General features: G+C 50.7%; 1 protein-coding gene across 1 annotated transcript in view; it reads left to right on the plus strand.

Moving 5' to 3' along the window:
* LOC144937554 (neurobeachin-like) overlaps positions 1–25,014 on the plus strand; it is a 525,952-nt gene that overhangs the window by 248,913 nt on the left and 252,025 nt on the right. Inside the window, exons 9-10 of the mRNA XM_078864832.1 lie at positions 1,783–1,980; positions 3,678–3,811. Of these exons, the coding sequence (XP_078720958.1) occupies positions 1,783–1,980; positions 3,678–3,811 (332 nt within the window). The remainder of the gene's footprint in view (positions 1–1,782; positions 1,981–3,677; positions 3,812–25,014) is intronic.

Consider the following 25,014-nt stretch of genomic DNA (forward strand, 5'->3'; position numbering starts at 1 on the left):
AGGTGGACTGATATAATTATTTTATTTTAGTTTTTCGTCCGATTTCGTTCCAGAAAAAATGATGATGTACACTTACGTCATCGGAATGGGAAAGGGTTAACGGACTCGTCCCGCCATAGCAATGTGACATGTCCGTGACCTGCTCAGGGTGCAGCCAATGGAGATTATCAGCAAACAACCAATCTTTTGAGCATGGAGATACTTGATCACTTGTTCTATTTAAAGTTTAACTTGTTTATCAGTACCGTATAGAACGCTACAGTCATGAGTTAATTCATTTCAAGCATGCTAAATGAATGTTAAGTTGTAAATAAAAGGAACATTAATCAACGTCTCGCCTGGTTCCACTTGCCCCCGCACAGCCGAGTTAGATAATTCACAAGTGCGAAAGGGTGTTTGTCTTTCCTGCTTTAGCAGTTCAGCAGTAATTTAAAACAGCTCATGTAATTTATAACCATGTATCCTGTTTTATCAGATCCATTTACTGGCTTCCAACCCACCTGCATAATGCCCCCTCATTAGCTTCATAAGGCTCGAATACTTAGCTCCTACTTGCCCATCTTTGTCGCAAAGCTAATTTAATACTATCAAGAAGCTTTTGAAAAAGGCCAAATAATAGTTAAGAGCGCAGAATGAGTCGTTTAAGCCTGTCATTCAAGCACGAGGTTCCTCTGTTCCAGATTGTATAGGTCGTGGCTTTATTAGCATTGGCCATCCAATAAAATGCTGCTCAGGCTCATTTGATTACACCTAAGTATTTGACAATGTTTTTCGAATTTAACACGTAGTAGACTTTTGTGACCAATATTATCCATAAGAGGGTTTTTTTGGTTAGATTGCTTCAATATAAATGTGTTGTACTCGAATTGTAAAGTATTGTGGGTTTGCTCTCCAACACACCGGTGTGCTGAACTAGTAACTAATTGGCATGTTTTGTTTTCGTGATAAATCTTACTAATCGGCTGTGTCGAGTGGTACTATGGTTATTCAAATTAATACTTTTCTATTCAATTTGTGTTATTAATTAAGCCAATTCATATCCCAAAAAAGTGTTTCGATGCTCAAATATGTATTGGGCATTACTTTTCTCCTATGGTGCTCCTGAGAGAGTGGTGGGAATGCCATCGTCCTATGGCAGAGATCAATCTTAGTCTTTATAAATATCATTAATGGCAACCCACAGAGTGGTATTCGTTTTCATAAACCCTCGACTTGGATTTCAATTTGTGGCTTTCCTCTTAAAAGGCAAGAGCTTCAAACCAAAGTGCCACCTGTCCAGGCAGCCAAGGCAATTAGTGATTCTTCATCAGGTATCTCAGTGTGCGGAGCACGAAGCCAACCACTTAGATCCTGGGTTCGAATCCAGGTATACATCTACAGTAGAATTAAACTGGATTCTCAAATGTGATTAGTTAATGGTCTTGGTCCAGTCATGAATGACTGCACGAAAATACCATCATATTTAATTTGGTTTTTCACTGAATATGGTGAAGTTCCAGTTCAGGTTGACTGTCAAACAACGAACGTAACAGTCGAACCATGTGCCCCTCCTAGTGTCGATATGTGGATCTATGTTCTACGATGTCTCCTCTTGCAGGGATGGTCTCTAACACCCGGGGCGGCAGACTGCTCCTTGACAGTTCTCAATGTATACTTTGTCTGAGGACGTGATGCTGGCAGCATTACTCGTATGAAATAAATAAAAAAGGCAAATTATAAAAATATACTTATCGCTGTGCATGTGTTGTTATTCCCCCCCACCCTCCCCCATGTATATTTCAGAGCACTTTCAAGTTCAAATCCGAGAGCGACATCCTGCTGGCTGAGCATCACAAGCAGGTGCTGTACGACGGCAAGCTGGCCAGCAGCATCGTGTTCACCTACAACCCCACGGCCACCGACGCTCAGCTCTGCCTGGAGTCATCCCCTCGGGACAACGCCTCCATCTTCGTGCACTCCCCCCACGCGCTCATGCTGCAGGTGAGCAACCGTGTGGCCGCTCCAGAGGCTATTTGCCTGCCGTGCCGTGAAATGTAAAGTTCGGCTTCGTTTTGTTTCGGCGCGGGTGAGATCTCAAAAGGGGTCGGCATGGTCTCGTCTTGTAAGAGCGACCTGGGGTGTTGGTGGTCTGCCAGCAGTGGGCCATGATTGCTGCGTACTGTGTAATCCCAATCGAGAGATTTGCGGGTCATTCTAGAATTTGGCACATTTGTGGACCCTGACACCGGAACACGGTGGCCTACTCTTGTGAATGACATCACCAGGAGTTTTAACGTCCACTGTGAAGTGAAGTGGACGGTGCGTAGCACCATCACGGTGATTCCACCCGCAGCAATCACCAGGGCGGCTGCTGGAATCGAACCGTCAACCTCTGCAACAAACGGCGACTGCGCTGCCGCTGGGCTGTGTCACCGAGCCTGATTCATAACGAAAGATGCCCTATCATTGCCATCGATGATCCCGAAGATTGTTGCGTTTCTTTCTGCAAAACTGCCATTCTTCCATTGTTCTCCTTGTCATTTTTTCGATTTTTTTTAAAAAATACATTCCTGTATTTGTCAAGAACTTGTTGGTAGCCTTGTGTATATACTACCATTCAGTCAGTTAATAAAATGTATTTTGGAATCCATGTCCGATGCACATCTAACTGGAGCACAACACAAAAAACGCAGTCCATTGATACGGGGCTTTTGAAAAATGGACTTAAACCTCTGTCACATGGTTGAACTGTCTCCTGTTTTCGGATAATCTGGCGAGGCAATCACCCAGAAAATAATACGTGGTGGGAAGCACAAAAGCAATGATATGAGAGATTATAGCAGAGAGAAATGAAGACCAACCAGCAGAAGGATGCAGTGAATTGATATTTCTCACAGGTGTCACCTTTTCACACGTGGAATTATGTAATTCTCTTGATTGCTCGCTTATATCTGAATGCTCCTGCACTGCACAATTGCACATGATTAAATAGAAAGCCGTGGTTTGCGTTTTCAGTCATTTTCCTGACTGTCCAATGCATTCATCTCACCATATGATTGCTGCAGGCTCCAAAAATAATGTAAAAAATATATATTTTGAATCTGCCTCCTGGTAATTTCCACTCATCTTCCTAATCAGCGAATTGTAGGTACTTCACTCGTCTGCATTATGCCAGACGAGATTCACGAGATACCAGTTCACCTCTTCTCCATAACACTAAAAGATTGGGGCTCTCACCCCGCATGTCATCGTGCCAACAGGACGTCTTCGCCTGGATCATTGAGCAGAGTGCAGCTCCATGCACTCATAAACAACATTTCTAACCATGGTTCAAAGATACAAGTTTGACATACATATAAATAATGTTATACCATTAACTGGACATTATGGATTGTGATTTGTCCACCCATGGCCCTGAAACAGTGGTGGAATTTCCACATGCCTTTGACAAGAGGCAGTTTTTTTTTTTTCTTTCTTAATATGAACCTTATGACAGGACCCCGGGGACCCGAATAAACGGAAGTCAAAATCGAAATTAATTAATTTATTTTTGGCGACTCCATCCCACCACGCACATAAACGCCGCGACCCACCTGGCGCGGATCATTCTGTTGTCATGTCCAAGCGCAGCGACGACAGATGCACAGAAGAGCTGAACAAGCGAATGCACTCCATGCTCGCGTGTCTTGCCTGTACAGGATGTCAAGGCCATCATCACCTACTCGATCCACAGCGCCATCCACTCCATTGGCGGAGTACAGGTCCTCTTCCCACTCTTCGCTCAGCTCGACTACCGGCAGCACAGCGAGGAGCACACGGACACCACAGTCTGGTGAGCGCCACACACCACGTGTGCGTATGTACGTTGAACTTCTTTCGCACCGTACGTCGCCAAATCGTGCTGATCGGAGGTGCAGGGGAAGGACAGCAAACGAAACAAGTGGACATTTAGGTGGGAGCGTGGTCGGATCAGGGTGGATAATGTCCGTGTCGAAACACCGAGTCACATTTCTCACCCTGGAATTGTAGATCCGTCTATAGCAAATATGTAAAGCACAAAGTTTGGCTGAGATTGGAATAGAACTGCCATTTGGAGTTGAGCGGTCATATTGGCGACAGAGTCCAGTGGAAAGTCTTCCACCTGCTTTACGATTTAACGTTCAGCGACCCGCGACAATTTCTCTCTCATCGTCGTTCTGTTTCCTCATTGTTGCTTTGCTGCCGCTGCTTCTTTCATAGTCGTTTTTTAAGAGATGTGTGCCTTGATTCTGCCTTTGACTTCTCCGACGTGATCTGCACATTGATGCGTCTCGTACACAGTGCACGCAGCTGCATCACTTCAGTGTCTCACCTTTCATTCCTCGCACAGCACATCATTAATTTGAGAAATGTGTCGGCTCTCAATTGCCATCCTTACCCGAGTTCTCTTTGTTGTGTGGGGGTCGCTAGCCCCCGAGATCCCTCCCTCGATAATGCTAACGGCCGGGCTAACATCATCAATCGCCCCCCCGCTGCTAAGCGAACCGCTGCTAGGCTCCTCACCCATGGTGTGGGAGCCGTCGCCCGAGGATTCCCCTCCACCGCGGGTCCGTGTAGCAGGCATGGTCAATTACGTACGCGCACACCCACACACAGCTCTGCGCGGCACTCACTCAACCCTGACCACTCACGCTAGGATCGCGCACCTGTAGTACACACGTCGTGAACGTGCGCGCACCCACATACAGCTCCACACGCGACACCCACTCTTTCGCCGCTCTGCGCCGCGCTGGCCGCTCACGTTACGATCGCGCACCTGGGGCACGCCGATTACGCACGCCGAGAGCTTACGCAAGTAACGAACACACGCAATCTCGCACCAAGCTAACAGCTTCACTGCGCACCGCGGTTCCGCACACGCGAGCGGGGCGCACGCCGACACGACGACTCGTCCCCTCCCGCACTCGCGCGTGCACGTCAACACAAGTATCGTACAAGGACGATTCTCCTCTCACACGGCTGCGTAGTCACGCCAACACACAAAAGTGCTCCCCCCGGGCGTTAACCCACACACCTCCGTACCCGCACAATCTTACAGAGACCACGGCCTTTACGCATACAACGACCACACACCCGCGAATGCAGTGCACGCTAATACCACGTTCAAAAACACCCAACAACACGGTTTTGTTACTACGCTCGAGATTTTATTAGCCCTACCTGGAACTAGATGTTAAGATCAGTGTGAGTCGACGAGGCTGGCCTATCCTACTTCCCCTGGACCTATTCCCTATTTATCGTTCACGAAATACTTTTACCTCCTTACTCACGGTTTGAGGCACTCGACGTTCCGTGGGTTTTCCTCGCTGCTTGCCTCGACACGTCGCACGGACGTCCGGAGGGCAGAGCTGGGGGCCGTCTTGGACGCTGGCTTCTCGGAGTAAGAGAGCGATTTCCCCTTTGCGCCCCCCTATTTATCCTCTCTACCTCAAAGGGATGCTGCGCTGAACAATCGGCTCGTGCACCTCGAGCCCGCGCACGGCGGTTCCGGGCGCTTTTGATATGCTAATCAGTGAGCGGCGTTGGCGGCGTACATCCTAATTACTCCCTTACCCTTCCTAACAATGGGGCCTGCGCGCTCAAGCGTAATGATCCCAACCCTCCATGACTATGCGCAAGAGCCCCTGCGGTCCCGCTATTCATGCTGTCCCCTCCCTCCTCCGTCTGTCTCGTCGACCCGTGGGGGTGTGTGTGAGGGGAAATGCGCCTCAACCGCGGTGGCCGAATGCCCCACGCCGCGACCACACCATATTAAGGCTGGTCGCAGCGCCGCGGCGCAACGTAGCACGGGGGAGGTCGTCCAATTCCCTGATCGCCGGAAACCGTGAGAGAAGGGTTTCTCGGATAAAAACCGGTCGATCAGGTGACCTTCCCTTCCAGCTCTATGGGGGGGGGGAATGCGTGCGGGTGTGTGCTTATGTGAGGGGGGTGATGGGGGGCAGTGCGGTGGGGGAAGCCGGGCGGCTCCCTGGCTCGGCAGAGCAGCCCCGTCGCTGTGGCACCACATAGCCCCCCGGGGTGCCAGTCCCCGTCCCGGGTTGACTGGAGCACCTCGCCTGGGTTGCCCCCACGAGGTATCGCCGCGGGGTCCGCGGGATTCGCCCGGCCCTTGTGGCTGGCCTCGGGGGTGGCGGCTCCGTCTCCTGGGGCTCCGGCGGTGGTCTCCTCCTCCATTCCAACAGCTCCCCTCTGCCCCTGGCACCTGCGGGCTGGGGAACAAACTCAGAGGCGGTGGGGTTTAAGGGTCGCCGTCCTCGTCGCCCCCGGCCCCGCACGGGGCCCCTCGGAGCCCGGGGCTCCGTGGGGCCCATATACTGCGCAAGGCCCCCGGGCACGGGGGGTGGGGGGACCCCGGGGTTTCAGGGTACTTGGCCGGCGGGGCTCCCCCCCTCGGGGGCTGCTCGCCACGGCTTCAGTCGTCGGATGTTGACCACCATCTCCCGGCCCCTCTCTCCTCCCTGAATCAGCACCGTCCATGGTGAGATCTGCCGTCTCACAATCCAGGGTCCTCGCCAGTAGGTGGTCAGCTTCCCCACCTGTCCGGCACCGACGCGGGGAGTGTACAGCCACACCTCGGAGCCCGCAGTGTAGAAGGGGGGCTCCATACGGGGTCGGGCGCTCTGCTCTTGCCGCTGGTGCGCGGCCTCTCCGTGCGGGTAGGCTCGGCCCCTGGTCCCTCGCAGGGTCTCCAGCAAGTGCTCCACGGGGTGAGTCCCTTCCTCCCGTTGCGGCGGAGGGACACCAAACAGCAGATCTGCGGGCAGGCGAGACTCGCGACCAAACATCATTAGGAATGGGGTCTGTCCTGTGGATGTGTGAACGGCGGTGGTGTAGGCGAACAAGGCATAGGGGAGGTGTTCGTCCCAGTCCTGTTGATTCGCGGCCGCCATGCATTTAAGCTTCCCGGCCAGAGTCTGGTTCATCCTCTCTACCATCCCGTTCGCCTGGGGGTGATACGCTGTGGTTCGGTCCTTCTGGATCCCGAACTCTCGGCACAGCGCCTGGAATAGTTCGGCCTCGAATTCACTACCCTGGTCGGTAATGACTCGTTCGGGGATCCCGCACTTAAGTACGTAGTTTTCCACGAAGGCCCGGGCCACTACGAGGGCTGTTTTATCCGGGATAGCCACCGCCACGGGGTAGCGGGTGAAGTACTCCACCGCTACGAGAATATATCGGTTGCCCCGGTGGGATCGTGGAAAGGGCCCCTGCAGGTCGATTCCGACCAACTGATTCGTCCGACTGACTCGGAACGGCCCCAGGGGTACCTGGTACCTCGCCGGCTTTTGCCCACACTGCTGACAGGCCCGGCAGCCCTGCACCCAGGCGGCCACATCTTGCGCCAATTTAGGCCAGAGATACTGGCGACGCAGAGTCTCCCGGGTGCGCCGTTCCCCATCATGGCCCCCGAGCGGGTGGTCGTGTACCAGTCGTAGTAGTTGGGGTCGCACATGGGCGGGAACGCAGATGCACCCCGGCTGCCCAGCGTCGGCCAGTTCCCTCACCACCCCGTTTTCTACACACAACCGGGCATACAAACCGCTCCAGGGCCCTGGTAGTGCATCCTTCCTCTCTCGCAGTGCCGCCTCCACCGCCGCCAGATCCGGATCCCGCTGCTGGGTTTGTCGCAGCTGCTCGTCGTCCAAGCCCGGGAAGGCGCAGCCGACATCCTCTTGGATCCGCCCGGTTGGGGTGGGATGATCCGTCTGTCCCCGGGCTCCTTCTGCAGGGGTTCCTGCGGCGCACACTGCACTCTCTCTCGGGGGGGGGAGTTTAGTTTCCGCGCGCTCCTTGGGTTCTGCTGCCTGGCGGCAGCGTCCCCCCGTGAAGCACGGGCAGGCGTCTCCCTCCCTCGTCTCAGCGCGCACCGCGGGCCGTCTTGACAAGGCGTCCGCGTTCGCGTGTGTCCGCCCCGCTCGGTACTCGATCTGCAGGTTGTACTCCTGCAGCTGCGCCAGCCATCGAGCCATCTGCCCCCGCGGTTCCTTGAATGTAAGGAGGAACTGCAGTGCATAATGATCGGTGCGCACACGACATTTCCTGCCGTACAAGTACGGTCGGAACTGTTTACACGCGAAAATTACAGCATACAGTTCCTGACGGGTTACACAATAGTTCAGCTCGGCCCCGCTCAGGGTCCGACTGGCGTACGCGATGACCCGCTCCGTCCCACCCTGCACTTGCGACAGCACCGCGCCCAGCCCACTGCTGCAGGCGTCAGTGTCCAAAATAAAATCGGTGGTGAAATCTGGGAAAGCCAAGGTGGGGGTGTGGGTGAGGTGGTCTTTGAGTATGGTGAAAGCCGTCTGGCAGGCCTCCGACCACTGATAGGGGTTCTTAGGGGAGGTGAGTTGGGTGAGGGGGCGTGCAATCTCACTGAATCCCTTTACAAATCGACGGTAATAAGTGGCGAGTCCCAAGAATGACCTGATCTCCGTCAGGTTCCTCGGCCGCGGCCAATCCACTACGGCACGCACCTTCTCGGGATCGGTGCTCACCCCTGCCTCGCTGACTCGGTGTCCGAGGTACCCCACCTCGCGTTGCGCAATGTAACACTTACGTGGCTTGAGCTTGAGATGGGCTGCTCGCAGTCGCTGGAATACTTCCCGCAGCCTGGACCAGTGTTCGGACAGCGACCTACTGAACACTATTACGTCGTCCAGGTAAATCAGGCACTGTTCCCACTGCAAGCCCCGCATCACCAACTCCATCAACCGCTGGAACGTCGCGGGCGCGTTAGTGAGTCCGAACGGCAACACTCGAAACTCAAACAGGCCCATCGGGGTGGTGAATGCTGTTTTTGGCCGATCCTCCTCCGTCATCTCCACCTGCCAGTAACCGGACGCCAGATCGAGGGTGGAAAAATACCGCGCTCCTGCGAGACTGTCGAAGGTGTCGTCGATGCGTGGGATGGGAAAAGCGTCTCCGAGCGTGACTGCATTTAGTTTACGGTAATCGACGCAGAACCGGGTTGACCCATCCTTTTTCGTTACTAGTACCACTGGGGCTGACCAGGGGCTCGCGGAGGGCTGGATTATGTTATCGCGTAGCATATCCGTGACTGCCTCTTTGATCTGGGTCCGTTCAGGCGCGCCCACTCGGTATGCGGGGAGTTTGATGGGTCGGGCTGCACCTGTGTCAATTTGGTGCTTGACCAGGTCGGTCCGGCCCACGTCCGAATCGTGCTCACTGAACACGTCGGCGTACTCCCGCAATAACCCGCGCAGCTGATCGGCCTCCCCCTTAGGTAAGGCTGCCCAAGGCACATGTAACGCATCCTGCAGGGGAACAATCTCGGCTCGGGGGGTCGGGCCAACCCGCCAGGCCAGATCCTGGCTGTCCTCGGGGCGGCCAGGGTCCTCCGCCCAGAGTGCGAACACCGAGTCGTTCGAGTGGCGAGCGTGCAGGGGGTGTACGGTGGCTACCGGGGTGCGTCGTCGTATCATTGCCGGGGTACTGTGTGGGTTAAACACACGTATAAACAGCCGGCCCCCATCTGCGTTTACCAGTGTGGCTGACCCTACCACCCCGTATCGCGATGCCAACTCTGGGTGAGGAGTCAGCATTACCTCGCCCGATGGTCGGTGGGTTGGGTCGGTGGAGAGGGTTGCCACTGGCACCAGCATCTCGGCGAGAGGCCCGATGGTGACGGCCGACACCAGCGTAGCGGCCACGGGTGTGAAGCGTGGGCGATTCGGCTCCTGTCCTAGGAACGGAATCCGCTCCCCGCTGCCCTCCACCGTAGCGCATCGTTGCCGGGGCTGTACGTTAAGTCCCAACTTTTCCAGGAGGTCCGTTCCTGCAATGCACTCGTGGCACAACACACTCGAAACGTAGAATTCCTGTGTGCACACCTGGTTTCCTAGACGGACCTCGAGGGAGACCTTCCCCAGCAACCCCATCCCGGCTCCGCTTGCCGTGTGCAGCGCGCGATCCGGGGCCTGCAGGCAGCCCACGTCCACCCCGAGCATGCTGCAGTGCGCGGCGCTCATGAGAGAGGCCACGGCGCCCGTGTCCAACAGGATCCGGGTGCGCTGCCCGTTCACCTGGCCTTCCACCAGCGACGTGGCTCCCGTTATCCCTGCCACCAGCTCCCGCAGCCAATCGCCCGAGGTCCCTGCGCCCTTGGGTGTTGTCGTTGTAACCTGTTTATGGATCACTCGCTCGCCATTATTATTACAGCTGGTTTGGGTCGGGTCTACGTCGATTTCATCCCCCGGTGGTCCCCTCTCTAGGGGGGGCTTAGTGTTTGACCTATGCATCGGCCTCGCACGGGCGAGCTGAGGGCAGTCCCTCATGAGATGCCCTCGACGGTCGCACACATAACACGTCCTGGGAGGGGTGGCGGCTCTGTGGCGAACTTTCTGCCCACTCCCTCCTCCCCCCGTGCGCTGTTGCTCATACTCTGCTTCTAGTCGGGCTATCCTTCCAGTTAGCCCTCCTACCGTGGAGTCTAGGTCCCCCATTTCGGATCGGATGGTCTCAACGGAGGATTGCAGTTGGGTCATATTTTTATTCGTTTCCTCGCGTACCTGGGTTATCCTCTCACCTACCTGGTTTACCTTGTTGTCTATCTGGGTTACCTGGCCGGAGACATCCTTTATACCCGTTTGTATACCGGCAACCCATCCCGGGGTTGTCTCGCGGGACACTGGAGGCTCTCTTTCCCGGCCCCTTACCGTCCTCGCGAGCTCCTGTTCCTCCTCCTCGTCTTCCGAGAGCAGGCTCGCAATGGCGCGCTCTCGTCCCAGTCCCCGGAGCTGCGCGCGTTCGCTGTGAATTCTTTCACACTTACGTGCGCGCTCGACAAGGGCGTTAAAGGGAAGACGTGGGCAGCTCACGTCTGGCTGCCACCACGCCGTGCGAGACAGGTACCTCTGGATTTTCTCGGCGGCCAGTTCCTCAATAACATCAGTTGCGTACCCCGGGCGTGCGATCTTTGTTAACTCGCGCACATCCTCGGCGTAATCACGTAGATCTTCGCCAGGTTGGCGACGGCGCGCCTCTAAGGCCGATTTTGCTTCCTCCTCGTCACGCGTGCCAAAACGCTGATCGAGTCGGCGCATCAGCTCCTCTAGCTGTGTCTGTGCGCTCGCGGGTAACGCTTCTACAAAATCGGCTGCCCGCCCATCAAGATTCATATTAAGTTGACGTACTGCCTGCGCGTCCGTCCATCCATTAATTTCCTTGGCCCCTAAGAGATTGCGGGCGAATGCCTTCCACGAAGGGGCCCCCCGGCCGGTAAATATTAGTCTTATTTTAGCGTGAGGTAACGCGGGGGTCCATCCCACTTCTGACACCAATTTGTGGGGGTCGCTAGCCCCCGAGATCCCTCCCTCGATAATGCTAACGGCCGGGCTAACATCATCAATCGCCCCCCCGCTGCTAAGCGAACCGCTGCTAGGCTCCTCACCCATGGTGTGGGAGCCGTCGCCCGAGGATTCCCCTCCACCGCGGGTCCGCGTAGCAGGCATGGTCAATTACGTACGCGCACACCCACACACAGCTCTGCGCGGCACTCACTCAACCCTGACCACTCACGCTAGGATCGCGCACCTGTAGTACACACGTCGTGAACGTGCGCGCACCCACATACAGCTCCACACGCGACACCCACTCTTTCGCCGCTCTGCGCCGCGCTGGCCGCTCACGTTACGATCGCGCACCTGGGGCACGCCGATTACGCACGCCGAGAGCTTACGCAAGTAACGAACACACGCAATCTCGCACCAAGCTAACAGCTTCACTGCGCACCGCGGTTCCGCACACGCGAGCGGGGCGCACGCCGACACGACGACTCGTCCCCTCCCGCACTCGCGCGTGCACGTCAACACAAGTATCGTACAAGGACGATTCTCCTCTCACACGGCTGCGTAGTCACGCCAACACACAAAAGTGCTCCCCCCGGGCGTTAACCCACACACCTCCGTACCCGCACAATCGTACAGAGACCACGGCCTTTACGCATACAACGACCACACACCCGCGAATGCAGTGCACGCTAATACCACGTTCAAAAACACCCAACAACACGGTTTTGTTACTACGCTCGAGATTTTATTAGCCCTACCTGGAACTAGATGTTAAGATCAGTGTGAGTCGACGAGGCTGGCCTATCCTACTTCCCCTGGACCTATTCCCTATTTATCGTTCACGAAATACTTTTACCTCCTTACTCACGGTTTGAGGCACTCGACGTTCCGTGGGTTTTCCTCGCTGCTTGCCTCGACACGTCGCACGGACGTCCGGAGGGCAGAGCTGGGGGCCGTCTTGGACGCTGGCTTCTCGGAGTAAGAGAGCGATTTCCCCTTTGCGCCCCCCTATTTATCCTCTCTACCTCAAAGGGATGCTGCGCTGAACAATCGGCTCGTGCACCTCGAGCCCGCGCACGGCGGTTCCGGGCGCTTTTGATATGCTAATCAGTGAGCGGCGTTGGCGGCGTACATCCTAATTACTCCCTTACCCTTCCTAACAATGGGGCCTGCGCGCTCAAGCGTAATGATCCCAACCCTCCATGACTATGCGCAAGAGCCCCTGCGGTCCCGCTAGTCATGCTGTCCCCTCCCTCCTCCGTCTGTCTCGTCGACCCATGGGGGTGTGTGTGAGGGGAAATGCGCCTCAACCGCGGTGGCCGAATGCCCCACGCCGCGACCACACCATATTAAGGCTGGTCGCAGCGCCGCGGCGCAACGTAGCACGGGGGAGGTCGTCCAATTCCCTGATCGCCGGAAACCGTGAGAGTTATTCCCGATAAGGGTTTCTCGGATAAAAACCGGTCGATCAGGTGACCTTCCCTTCCAGCTCTATGGGGGGGGGGAATGCGTGCGGGTGTGTGCTTATGTGAGGGGGGTGATGGGGGGCAGTGCGGTGGGGGAAGCCGGGCGGCTCCCTGGCTCGGCAGAGCAGCCCCGTCGCTGTGGCACCACAGTTGCTCACATAAATTGTATTACAAGCGTTGTAGCCTTTGTGTAACAACTGTGATTGTTAATGGAGTACACGTTCATCTGTTTTTTTTACTCATAATTTTACTCAATCAAAATTTTTCTGTTTTATTCCATTAGGGCACCATGGTATTGAGGTGTTAACTACCTTGCCTGTTTATGCAGGAGGTCGTGGGTTCGATCCCGACCCTGGCACCTACTGTATATTTGGATTTTGGGAGTCTCTGTCCCCGTGGTCACGTGGATTTTTCTCCTGGTCCTCCAGTTTATCCCTCCACATTTATAAACATACTAGCAGTAGTACCCGGCGTTGCCCGGGTGAAAAATATATTTCTTAATAACCTTACATATATACACACCCTCACCACTCACCACTCACCCTCACCATTCACCCTCACCACTCTCCCTCGCCACTCTCCCTCACCACTCATCCTCACCAATCACACCCTCACCAATCACCACTCACCACTCACTCTCAACACTCACCCTCACCACTCACCCTCACCACTCACCCTCACCACTCACCCTCACCATTCACCCTCACCACTCTCCCTCACCACTCTCCCTCACCACTCATCCTCACCAATCACACCCTCACCAATCACCACTCACCACTCACCCTCAACACTCACCCTCACCACTCACCCTCACCACTCACCCTCACCACTCAACCTCCCCTCACCACTCACTAATCACCACTCACAATCGCCACTCACAACCGCCCTCACCATTATATTTTTGCCCCAGTCAACGCCGGATATTTCCCATTCGTAGCAGTTTATATCAACTCTATAACCAACGTATATTAAACAGGAAGCGCGATCCTAAAGTAATTTACAACCTTCGATTAGTCCTTTGTGCGATTCAAAGAATCGATTCCTGGCATGTTGGGGGTTTACATTTAGAATGATAGAGTTTCATTTTAATTGTTATTTTATTTTTTAATTTTGTCAGGAGTTTTTAATTACATTTTTGCCCCGGTCAACGCCGGATATTTCCCGTTCGTAGCAGTTTATATCGACTTTAACCAACTTATAGTAAACGGGAATCGTCCGAATCTAAAGGAATCTACAACCTTCGATTCCTTTGCGCGATTCAAAGAATCGATTCTTGGCGCGTCGGGTTTAAAAGTAATTACACAGTTGTTTTTTCATTGGTATGTAATGTTTGAAAGTTTTCATAAGATTTTAAATGTATTTTCCCCCCGGGCAACGCTGGGTATATCGAGTTTATACCACAAAGTCGTCGTTTGACACGGGTGGGGTGTCGAGGCCTAGTACCGTGCAGAGCCTCCGGCCTGGCCTAGATTGCCCACCCGGCTGAGGCTGGGTACCGGGGCCATTACCCCGCCCCCCCCCGCGCTACAATAATACTGTGTAATCGCTATAATTTTATTATCTACCGACCCTATAATAGTAATTGCACACATTGTGGTGGGGGGGGAGTGAAGAGGACGTGAAACTTTGATGAATTTACCTCAAGAGTCGCGTGGTGGGTGTCGAGGCCTAGTACCGTGCAGAGCCTCCGGCCTCGCCTAAATTGCCCAACCGGCTGAGGCTGGGTACGGGTGCCGTTCCCCCCCCCCCACCCCCCGCGCTACAATAATAGTGTGTAATCGCTATAATTTTATTATCTACCGACCCTATAATAGTAATTGCACACATTGGGGTGGGAGGGGAGTGAAGAGGACGTGAAACTTTGATGAATTTACCTCAGAGTCGCGTGTTAATGCGTGCGCATATTTTTAACGGGAATTAAAAATGGCGTCCACCCCGCAGCGAATGCGTCGCTACCCGTTGCCAGGGGCAACCACCGTCCAATGAAACTGCGTATGGTCCGGCGACACACAGACACACACACAGACAGACAGACAGATTTGCGATTTTATATATATAGATGCTTAGAGTATTTTGCTGCTATAATTTCCACGTGATAAGCCACTTCGTTGAGCTATCATTTGTGGCCAGGTCGCTTATGAAATAGAGCTATATGGCTCAGTGGGCCTTACCTGATGAAATAAAATAGTTTAGTTTGTCGTCCTTTCACGTGTATGGACCATATGTCACATCTCATTTGCATATGCTTCGTTCAGTATATTTCCAGCTCGATAGATATTGTGAAGTGTAACGCACGCTGGCATCTGTCACTTTGTTGTTTGCTGCTTATGCCGCAATGTGGCGGTGGCCGTGATCGCTTGCCCAACGCGGGTGAAATGTCCATCACTGCAGGGAGCAGCCGCTGCTGCTGCTGCTTGCAGTGATGGGTTCAGGGGCTGTGCCTGAATTCCATGCACCTGTCCACTCCTGTCTGTGTCTCCGTGTGTGAATCCACACATCCTTGCTTCTCCTCCCCTGCCCATTTAATCTCCGGCCACTGGCGTGCTCACGACGTAGGAGGCAGTGGAGGCAGATGGTTGAATGGGTTGCTTCAGGAGCTCACCGTGCTCATCTCAGTTCACTGATCCAGCACTGCTGAGACCCTGGGTCCGAAGCTGGGCTGTCGCCCTTGATCACCTAATGGCACACGAAGTGATCCAGTTCCTTCTCTTTCTCTGGTTCTATGTCAACATCCTCTCAGTGACAGAGCGTCTTCCTCCATGAAGTCTTCTTAGTTGGTGTCCTGTCATCGTTTTCTTGGTCTCTCCGATGCTCATCTGTCACATCCGATTAGGTCCCACACCTCCGATTAGTACTGTTGGCTACGTATGGTGTGAAAGAAGTTCAACATACCTACAAGTGGAACCCATTCCACGCACTGTTTTTGGTGTTCCCTCTCTTTACATTCTCAGATAATGACCAACCTATTCAAGCACCTCATCGTCTAACCGTTATTTCAACCATGTAATAAAATAGCGTGAGTTGATGGATTTTGCTGAATGGACTATCGCTGCTTGAAAAAAAGCCTCTAATGTCGATTGTTGTGTACGGTATTTATTTAATCCAGCCTATCATCGCTCTCAATGCTGATATGTAAAGCAACTATCATAATATCAACACATAGCAGCTGAATACTGTGTATAGGAGAGCTCTGTATCCCACGGAGCCATTCCTCGTCATATGAGGCAATGCCAGCACAACGTTCTCAACATCGCTTCATTCAACTCGTAACGTTGCAGTGCTTCACTCGCCACAGCTGGACTATACTTTGTAATCGTGTAAAACCAGTGTACATAATGCAAATTAAATAATGCGCATTCCATCCTAGGATCCCAATGCGCAATGTATGAAATGCAGAAAACAAAAAACAGAACCAGGGTAACCTACCAAACTAAAAAGTGAAGGCCACTTTTAAGAGATGGGGTTTTCAAATCAGACTTAAATATATCTTCCGGCTCTGATTGCCCGAGTTCAAGTGGCAAGGCGTTCCATAGCTTGGGTGCCACGCTAACGAAAGCAGCGATAACCAAAAGAGTGCAACCTGGACCTGGGAGTGCTGAGCAGTTGGAGATCAGAACATCTTAAGGCCCTCGATGGTCCACCCAATCCGTGCATTTGAAGTGTATCATTATTTGGCCGTTTTCAGAATATCACGGGACTGATCCCCACAAGGACTTCTCATGTCAGAATGTGTGGCCATAGGACGGATTGCTTTGGTGGTTCTGTGTTTAGTGTTTAAATAATTCTGCCTACCTATGTGCAACAGTCTAGAGTGTTGGTTGGTTGTGTTTTTAATCGCAGAAGCCAAAAGTTAATTTTAAAGTCTGACAGTGTACATGGCATTCTTGGTAAGGGCACCAAGTTATGTCGAATATGTACGAGTCGTCCCGAGTGCCGTGATATAGGCACGGCTGGGTAGACTCGCGGAGAGTGCAGTGGTCACTGTGCCAAGTGATATAGTTAGAACCCCCCACTGCCTGTGTTTGTTGCAGGGCATTACCAACACACACGCTCCACGCTGCAATGCGAATTCTAGAGAGCCATTGCTAGTCACCAAAGTGAGAAACTGTGTGCTTGTGCCGTGACCGTATGCAACTGATTGGGTACACACGCCAATAATAAGTCTTACCTGTAACTCGCAATCAACATTTTCAAATTCCAATCCTGGTGAACCTATCATCTCTATTTTGTCATTAAAATAAGGTGCCACTTTGTGGGAAGCAAATGTTGGCACCCGCCAATTACATTTCCATCACTGGCTGAAAACCACCACAAGCAGCAATGAGCACCACCCCATTGAGTGTGGATTTCATTCTTTGTATAGCTGGGTATTTTTTCACTTGCAGAATGGACATTGCATCTCAATATTGTCTTGCCTGTGTATGAGAATTGATGGAATCACCCCGTCGTGTCTGTTTCTAGTCATCCAGAAGATTTTCGAGACAGCCGCATCTTATCTGAAACTAAAAAGCCATCGAACACCTGAGTGTATATGGGTGATAATCAGATTCCGACGTCATGTAAGCAGAGGACAAAAGGTCACCTTGACCAAAACTGTTGATACCACTGCACTTTGGCATCATTTCTGTCAGCTGCTGATGGTCTTGTAGAGTCGATACTCAACCTCCAGTGATCCGACTGTGGTTTTTCCCTGCAGTAAGTGTCACTCAGCCATATGTATTCTGCTAGGATACAGGTTCCCCCCTAAACTCTGCCAAAACCCCCCTAAACTCAGCCAAAAAACCCCCCTAAACTCAGCCAAAAGCCCCCTAAATTCAGCCAAAAAACCCCCCTAAACTCAGCCAAAACCCCCCTAAACTCAGCCAAAACCCCCCTAAACTCAGCCAAAAGCCCCCTAAACTCAGCCAAAAGCCCCCTAAATTCAGCCAAAAGCCCCCTTCATATCCGCATCTCCAGTGTCTTCCTCCTCCCACTCCCAGCCCCGCGCACTTCCCCCCCCCCTCCTCGATCTCTCCTCCCTGGCTCCTCCCCCGTCTCTGACCTATATAGCCCCTTGTTACAGCAGCTCTTTTGCCCACTTCAGCATTTGTTTCTTGCTGTGGTTGTCCCACCTGATGACGGATGCTTGAGTTGCGCCCGAAACGTCGTGATTTATTATTTTATTTCTATTATTATTTCTATCATTTTATTATTTTTTATTATTATTTATTTTTACCTACGTGACTTTACCAGAAAACACCTAAGAGTATAGGTTCCACTCGCTCACATTTTTGCAGCCATGTTGGTGCTTAAATGAACTGCACACTCCAGGAGTACCCATGCTTTTCCCCTTGGGCTTGTGGGTAGAAATGTGCCTACCCCAGGGTAATTTTTGCCAATTGCTAATGCTGTGATTATAGAAGTGTGACAGCTCAGGTGGTAAATTGCATGCAACACATCAAGCGAACGAATTTGTCTTCTCCCTGCTACTCTTAAGTGTCAACATTGGGACAGTTTATTAAATGTTAATTGATGCCGTGTGATTTGTTTTCTCTCTCTCTCGTGATTTATGAATTCGGATGAACTTTTAAGTGGGGACTGATTGTGTCCTGATACAAGAGCTGCAGTGCTTTTATTTATTTATAAAGAGCACTCATTCCCTCAGTCTAATCGGGAAAATTGCAGCGACTCAACACCGATAATTTATACTTAATGTCAGGCCAGTTTACACCAGTCGGGGTCACTTTTTTTTTTTAAACGATAAGTTTAATGTAATTAATACCATTGATTGACAATTATACATACATGCATGCATGTTTGAGGGAATTCATTTTAGCATAGTTCATAATCCTTTTCGGAACTGGCTGGATTATATTGGTCAATGTATGGATGGACCTGCTCCCGTAATAGGACATATGTAGTCGCAATCGCTAAACAAAACTGCTTTTTACGCGAAGTGTGTTGTCGTACCCCTGCACCTCCGATTCGTACAGTTGGCTACGTACGGTGTGAAAGAAGCTCAATATACATACGTGTAGGAATCATTCTGACTAAGACATTGAAGTTTCGGCTGTTTGCTTACCTTCCACTTTCAAAGCACCGGGCATTCATTTCGATGAATGCAGTTGAAAGTCGGACAAACATTCTCGATCTACCATTTCATCCATTTACGAAGCACTGAGAAAAAATATGTGGTTTTGGGCCGAACACATCTTCTCTAAGGGACAATGGTGAGTGGTCACGGCTCACGTCAGAATTCCAGCCCAAGGAGGGAATGCGTCTCGTAGAGTGTTCGCCGCTGAGATGGAGTGATCAAATCAGTGCATGAGTGTGTGTGTGTTCATGACTGATGGTGATACGAGGTTGATTGTTGTTGTGCAAAGATAAAGTAATTGGGCCGCAATGTAAGAAGAGGTCGAATTCCCCTATAAGAGGAAATGACTTTCGGATTGGTAGACTTTGCTATATGCCTCTCGACAATACCATTAAAATAATACTAACAGACAATATAGGCAGGCAGCTGGATTCTTCACATTGACAGTATAGCTCTATGAATATAACAACACACGTAACTGCACTGATAATTGTTCAATACCTGTCAAGTTGGTATCACTCTTGTTATTATTGTGAAAGAGTAACTTGGCATCGAGGCATTGGAACCGTTTTAGATTAACTCTGTTGTCGAATCCCATTCGTGTCAAGCGTTAGCGCCGTCTCCAGGAACGTTGTGAATACGAGTCTATTAGCTCCAATAGCTTGTGGTGTTTTTTTAAGTGTCGCAGAATGTGGCAACACAGCCCAAGTGAAAGTGCCCTTCATTGATGGCCCTGATCTAGCAATGGAAATGCAATATTGCCATTGTGGAGGACAGTCGATCTGTAGGAGCTCTTAAATGTGAATTGAAACACATTTTCATATCGTGTAATAACAATAATAATTTGTGACTGTGTAGACTTCACATTGGTCTCGCGTGGGTGATACAGATTTGCATCAAGAAAATAATGCACTGTCTGTGGAGTATTTTGGAGGATAAGATAAAAAAAAGAAAACTTTTATTCAGAAGGTGAATCAGCTGATGGCATACATTTTTTTCTCTTTTATGCACAGAGAAAGAGAGAGACATGAATACAAGTTTGCTTATTTTATTATCATACTTTTTTTGCGTTCAATATTAAAGTATATGGTCATGTTACTCTGGAAGCAAAATTAAAATTTGCAGCGATACAAATAACAACAGAAGCCAAATTGCTCAGGCTGTGACTTAGCATTGGATGGAAAAGGGCATAGGAGCGAGGGTTTGATCATCACGAAGTTGATGGTTGAGATGCAAGTGCAATATATGGAGTGGAATTTTCATCATCACTGGGGGGGAGGGGGTGCATGTGATTTGCTTAGATGGGAGAGGGGTAAAATTGCATTCACACGTTTCCACCAAAAAATCTCAGGCTTTGCTCTTTTTGGCAACTGACAGCGATTAAAATGTCAGGTGGTGAAATGAATTTGACCCATTTCACACATTTAGATGCTTCATTGTATGTATGCCCTTGACCATGGTTCCCTTATTTATATTTCCTGTCCATGGCTCAATAATGCATAATTAAAGCCAAGGGTGGCATTCTTTCAAAAAACTTTTAAACATTGTAGTTCTACCCTTTCAAAAAAGTCACCTGCGTCATGATATTATGAATGCATCTTTGTTCTCTTTTGTCATTGACACTTATACACACGCATACATGCACACAATATTCATCTTTGTTCCTGTAACATATACACAACGTTCCCCCATAACACCCATAGAGTCTATTTTGGCGTTTGCTGTTTTTTAACGAGCACCTATTTTGCCCAATAGCGGTGGACCAAGGGTTGCTATGGTCAGAGTAACAACCGGCCCGTCTCCCCAGAGCTGATCTTGACACATGCAACCAGGTATGCACTCATTTAGGGCTCAGTTGACCTAGAGGGGGCCCTGCACAGATTCTTATGGCACTTGCCACTAATGTTAGCTGAAGCTGTGTATTGAATTCAGATCACTGGTTTCGTAGGGCATTGTGCTAACCAGACGGACACAAACCAGCACACATGTGGACAAGCTTAAGCAGGGTATTATTTGTAAACACATGGATGTATATAGCGTGTGTACAGCACAATTAGTATCCACATGATGCCATTATTGTTAAGCAAGAGAGAATGAGAAACAATCGCTACTTTGCGATGAATTGTTTATCAGGAATCTCGAGCGCAGTGAAAATATTGGTGGTGCTGTCGAGCACAACTTCTACATTTCCGACACTCTACAAACTTATCGCAACGCGAGCCTGAAAGGCGATTGCAATAGAGGCCAATTGCCAGAAATTGGCCTCTAGGTGTTTCCCTCCACTTTCAGAAACATGCGCGGACGAGTATTTGGCTGCTATCAACGTCCACACGAGATCAGCCGCTTCATTGGGTTATCATTCGTGGCCAGGTTGCATATGAAAAAAATGGCTCAGTGGGCCTTACCTGGTAACATAACAATGTTTTATATAGTTTATAGTTTGCACGTGGAGGGGGTAGAATCTTTATCTGTGTGACACAGCAGCTTTAGTTGGCAGCAGCTCCTAACACGGTCCCTGTGTCGAGGATTCGTGTGAGCAACCATGAAGGGGCGAACAGAGGGAGGTGCGGGCGAGTTGACAGCCGAGGATGGCGTCATGTCACGGGTGCTGTAAGGGGGTTACTTGAGCGGGACCCCGTCACAAAAGCGGGGTCGTCGTGGGGAGCCAGGGAAAGGATCGGCTGGAAGGAGAGAGAGAGTAGGGTCCGGAGTATTTGGTTGGGATCGGCTGGGAGAGGGTTTCTCTCTCCTCGTCGCCGGACGGTGTCAGAAGAGCCCCCCGTTCTGGGCAGACGAGTGAAAGAGCCCTAAAGGATAGCCGAAGGCAGGACCAGGCACTGTGTTGAGAGTTCAGGGTGAGGACTCGGATAGAGAACACCGACCTCTGGTGTGAGTTAGAACGTTGAGTTTAACAGTGTTGAATAAACGACAACAGCCCTTTTCGTGAATCCCATCTCCGCGTGGTCTCACAGCACAACGCGTGTATGCGGTGTACCTGCCCCAGGGTGGAGGAGACAGCACCACCCCCACTTGTGGGCAGTAGATTGTTGCCGTCCATACTAAAACATCTGGAGAGCATCACATAAATATCCTGTCCTTATTTTGATGATTCCGTTTCATTTGTGCCTCCGTTCAAACGCCAACGTCTCGTTTCCACGTGCCTCTTCTGTGCTCTGGTTCCTTGGCAACCTGTGGCACAGAGCACTTTTATTCACCTTCCGCGCGCTGTCACACTCCTTCTGGAATCCCGTGACCATTGTTTTGTCTTCCCACTTGACCTATCGAGCAATCTTTGAATTTCCAGAGTCAGTCTCCCCAGTGCTGATTAGGTTTACAATTGGTCTCGGCCTTTGTTTTGGAAACTTTTAATAAAGTAAAGGATTGATTTATTTTTATTTTAGAAAAGCAGCGCAAATGTTGTTTCTTTTCAATAAGAAAGAAAAGTTACGGCTGTAACAAGAAATTCTGTGGTAACCAACGACTTCCTTTTATCCCTCACGGCAATTGTCACACCATTGCAGTAACTCCTTTCATAACAAAATCAATTGCAGGCTGTCTAGTCGTATACGTATTACATTGGATGTGACAAAATCCTATAAAGCTGAACAGAAATGTCAATTTGCACTATATCAAAACTTTCATCATTTGTTGTGATTATTTCCCATGTGAAACATTCCCTCTGCTGAATTCCAACAATGAAAGGTGTGTTGATTTTGTATAGTTAGGGAGGTATTGTTGCAAAAAGTACCTCAATGAGAAATGGAATGATTAAATCGTTGGATTATTTTCTTTCCCCTTTCCAGGGCCAGCAATGAGGCCAACATGTCATCGTGTTTGCTTGGCGCTTACGTTGTCGATACGGCATCGGCAGCTGGTTTGCAATGTCTGGTATAAACAACAGCCAGTTTGCACATGCCAGAGGAAAACGCCTGTGAAAACCCTGGATGTGACATTTTTGGGAAAAATGTATGGTCAAACAAATTTGCTGTGCTTGCATTAACGTGAATGTACTTAACCTTAAACGTCAATCAGGAAATTATACTGGTAAGAACCTCCTGGTTACACCAGCCCACAGGGGATTATTGTGTCCGTCCGTCCATCATGCAGGGAGGTGCTGGGTGGGGAGGGGCTTGGTGGGGAGGATGGGCTGGGTGGGGAGGGGAGGGTGGGGAGGAACTGGGTGGGGAGGGTGGGGAGGTGCTGGGTGGGAAGGGTGGGGCTGGGTGGGGGGTGGGAGGGGTGGGGCTGGGTGGGGAGGGGCTGGTCACCCCGTGGTGCCCTTATAAAACTCAACGTTTAACCTACTCACGCCGGCTTGTGCCCGCCCTCACAGTCGGGCATATTTGCGGAATACACCACGCCGCCGTTGACCCTGGCCATTGACCGAGCAACCCAAAGTTCCTACCAGCTCCCTCCGCAGGAATGTGTTATGAATGTAACATTCGCTCACTCGTTTATGAGAGATATGTATGAGACCCCTCTGCTTTGAATCGGTGTATGCAGAGAGCGAGGAATTTTGCCAAGCAAGTTGGAAGTTCAAATTAGACTGTGGAAGGAGAGGAATATTGAAGACTAGGTTGCATTGCTTATGACACTGCACAGGATGGAGGGGGGGGGAGCAGTTAATGAGACAGGCATTGAAGTAGCATTGACACCCAGCGGTCGGAGACCAAGGGGGTAGTCATTGTTGGGAGTCTGTGTCAACTGTAAAAAAAAAATCTGTGGGATTTATAGCAGAAAGAATGAAGTGAGATGGCAAGGTCTACATTAATTTTATCTAGTGCGGTGCAAGATTAGGGGACTTTGCAATTGAACAATACGTTGCGATAGCTTACCAATGCATAATTTGCCACCATTTTATGTGGATAGCACACCTACTGTTTAATCTTGGATCTAAAAAACATTGTTTCTCTCTTAAAATGCACGTGCATTAGCGGTCTTTATTTTCAGGTGGACAATTATGTTGTCAGCATGTGATGTCTTTCTCTTATAATCTGCACAGCAAGGCTATTAAAACCATAACTTTTCTTATAAATGCTCCGCATAGAATCGAAGTTGCTTACATATTTATAATTAAACCGTGGCTCCTAGTGTGCTAATTTTGTCATTGTCCGGTTCGTAAGATCACACACAGTCGAAGCACAATGCCGTGCAAATAAAATACTTCAACGATTGCAATGCGTAGATGCATTTGCACGTAATCAAATACCGTACGAGTCCACTCTTTTCCGTATTGCCTTCCCCTGGCGATCCTGGCGATTCAGGATATGGTACCTTGACACCAACGGGATGGGAGTTTCGCAAGGTTCGTGTGATCCACGAACTCCTCGTTACCTCCATAGTGCTGGATTACAGGCCACGTGCAAAGCCACCACCGGCGTTGAATGTCAATGTTGTTGCTGGGTTCCATTCACGAGGCAATTACACTGATAACTCTGTCACCACGGATGTACGATTGCATATTGACTATTTGTCTTGAAGCCTCGTCACAGATGTTAGCCCACTTGTATGTATGCTTTCTCACGGTGTTATGTCGTGAAATTAAAGTAATCGGCTTTCAACGGGAATAAAACGAAAATGACAGATTGAATGAAATTAAATAGACGATACTTGGGTCTGACTAGCAGATCTCATTATACCATCGTTAATGGCAAGTTAAAGTCACATAAATCATGATTGTAAGTACTTCGTGCATCGGCGCATGACCTAGACGCAGGGCCTCAACGCTCTGGCGACGTTTGCTCTGGTTCAAGTTGCTCCTGAACGACGGCGTTGACAATGAAATCTGAAAGACTCGCTACTTACCTTCGCCGATAAGGCATCATCAGTGTAAGGGCTGCTACACATTTGAAACCATTGGGGTTTGACAGCACGATGATGATGGGGGGGGGGGGTGTTTTCACACGTTGTGTATTGTCGGTGGCCGCACATCGCGGGCGGCACTAAAGGCCACCAGGGCCCACCAGTGGTCCCCCGTGGGCCTTGCAATAAAGAACATTGTGCTACTCCATAGGCAACCAATACATCAAAACTGCAGAATTTACAAATTACATGACTGTGGTTAGAGCACTCACCTCAACAAAATAATTGCAAGCCTACTTTTCCTGCAGGTTCGATATTATGAGTAGTGCTTTGTGGGAAGTCA

This window comes from Lampetra fluviatilis, chromosome 19 (genome assembly GCF_964198595.1).
Source record: "Lampetra fluviatilis chromosome 19, kcLamFluv1.1, whole genome shotgun sequence".
Classification (NCBI taxonomy): domain Eukaryota; kingdom Metazoa; phylum Chordata; class Hyperoartia; order Petromyzontiformes; family Petromyzontidae; genus Lampetra; species Lampetra fluviatilis.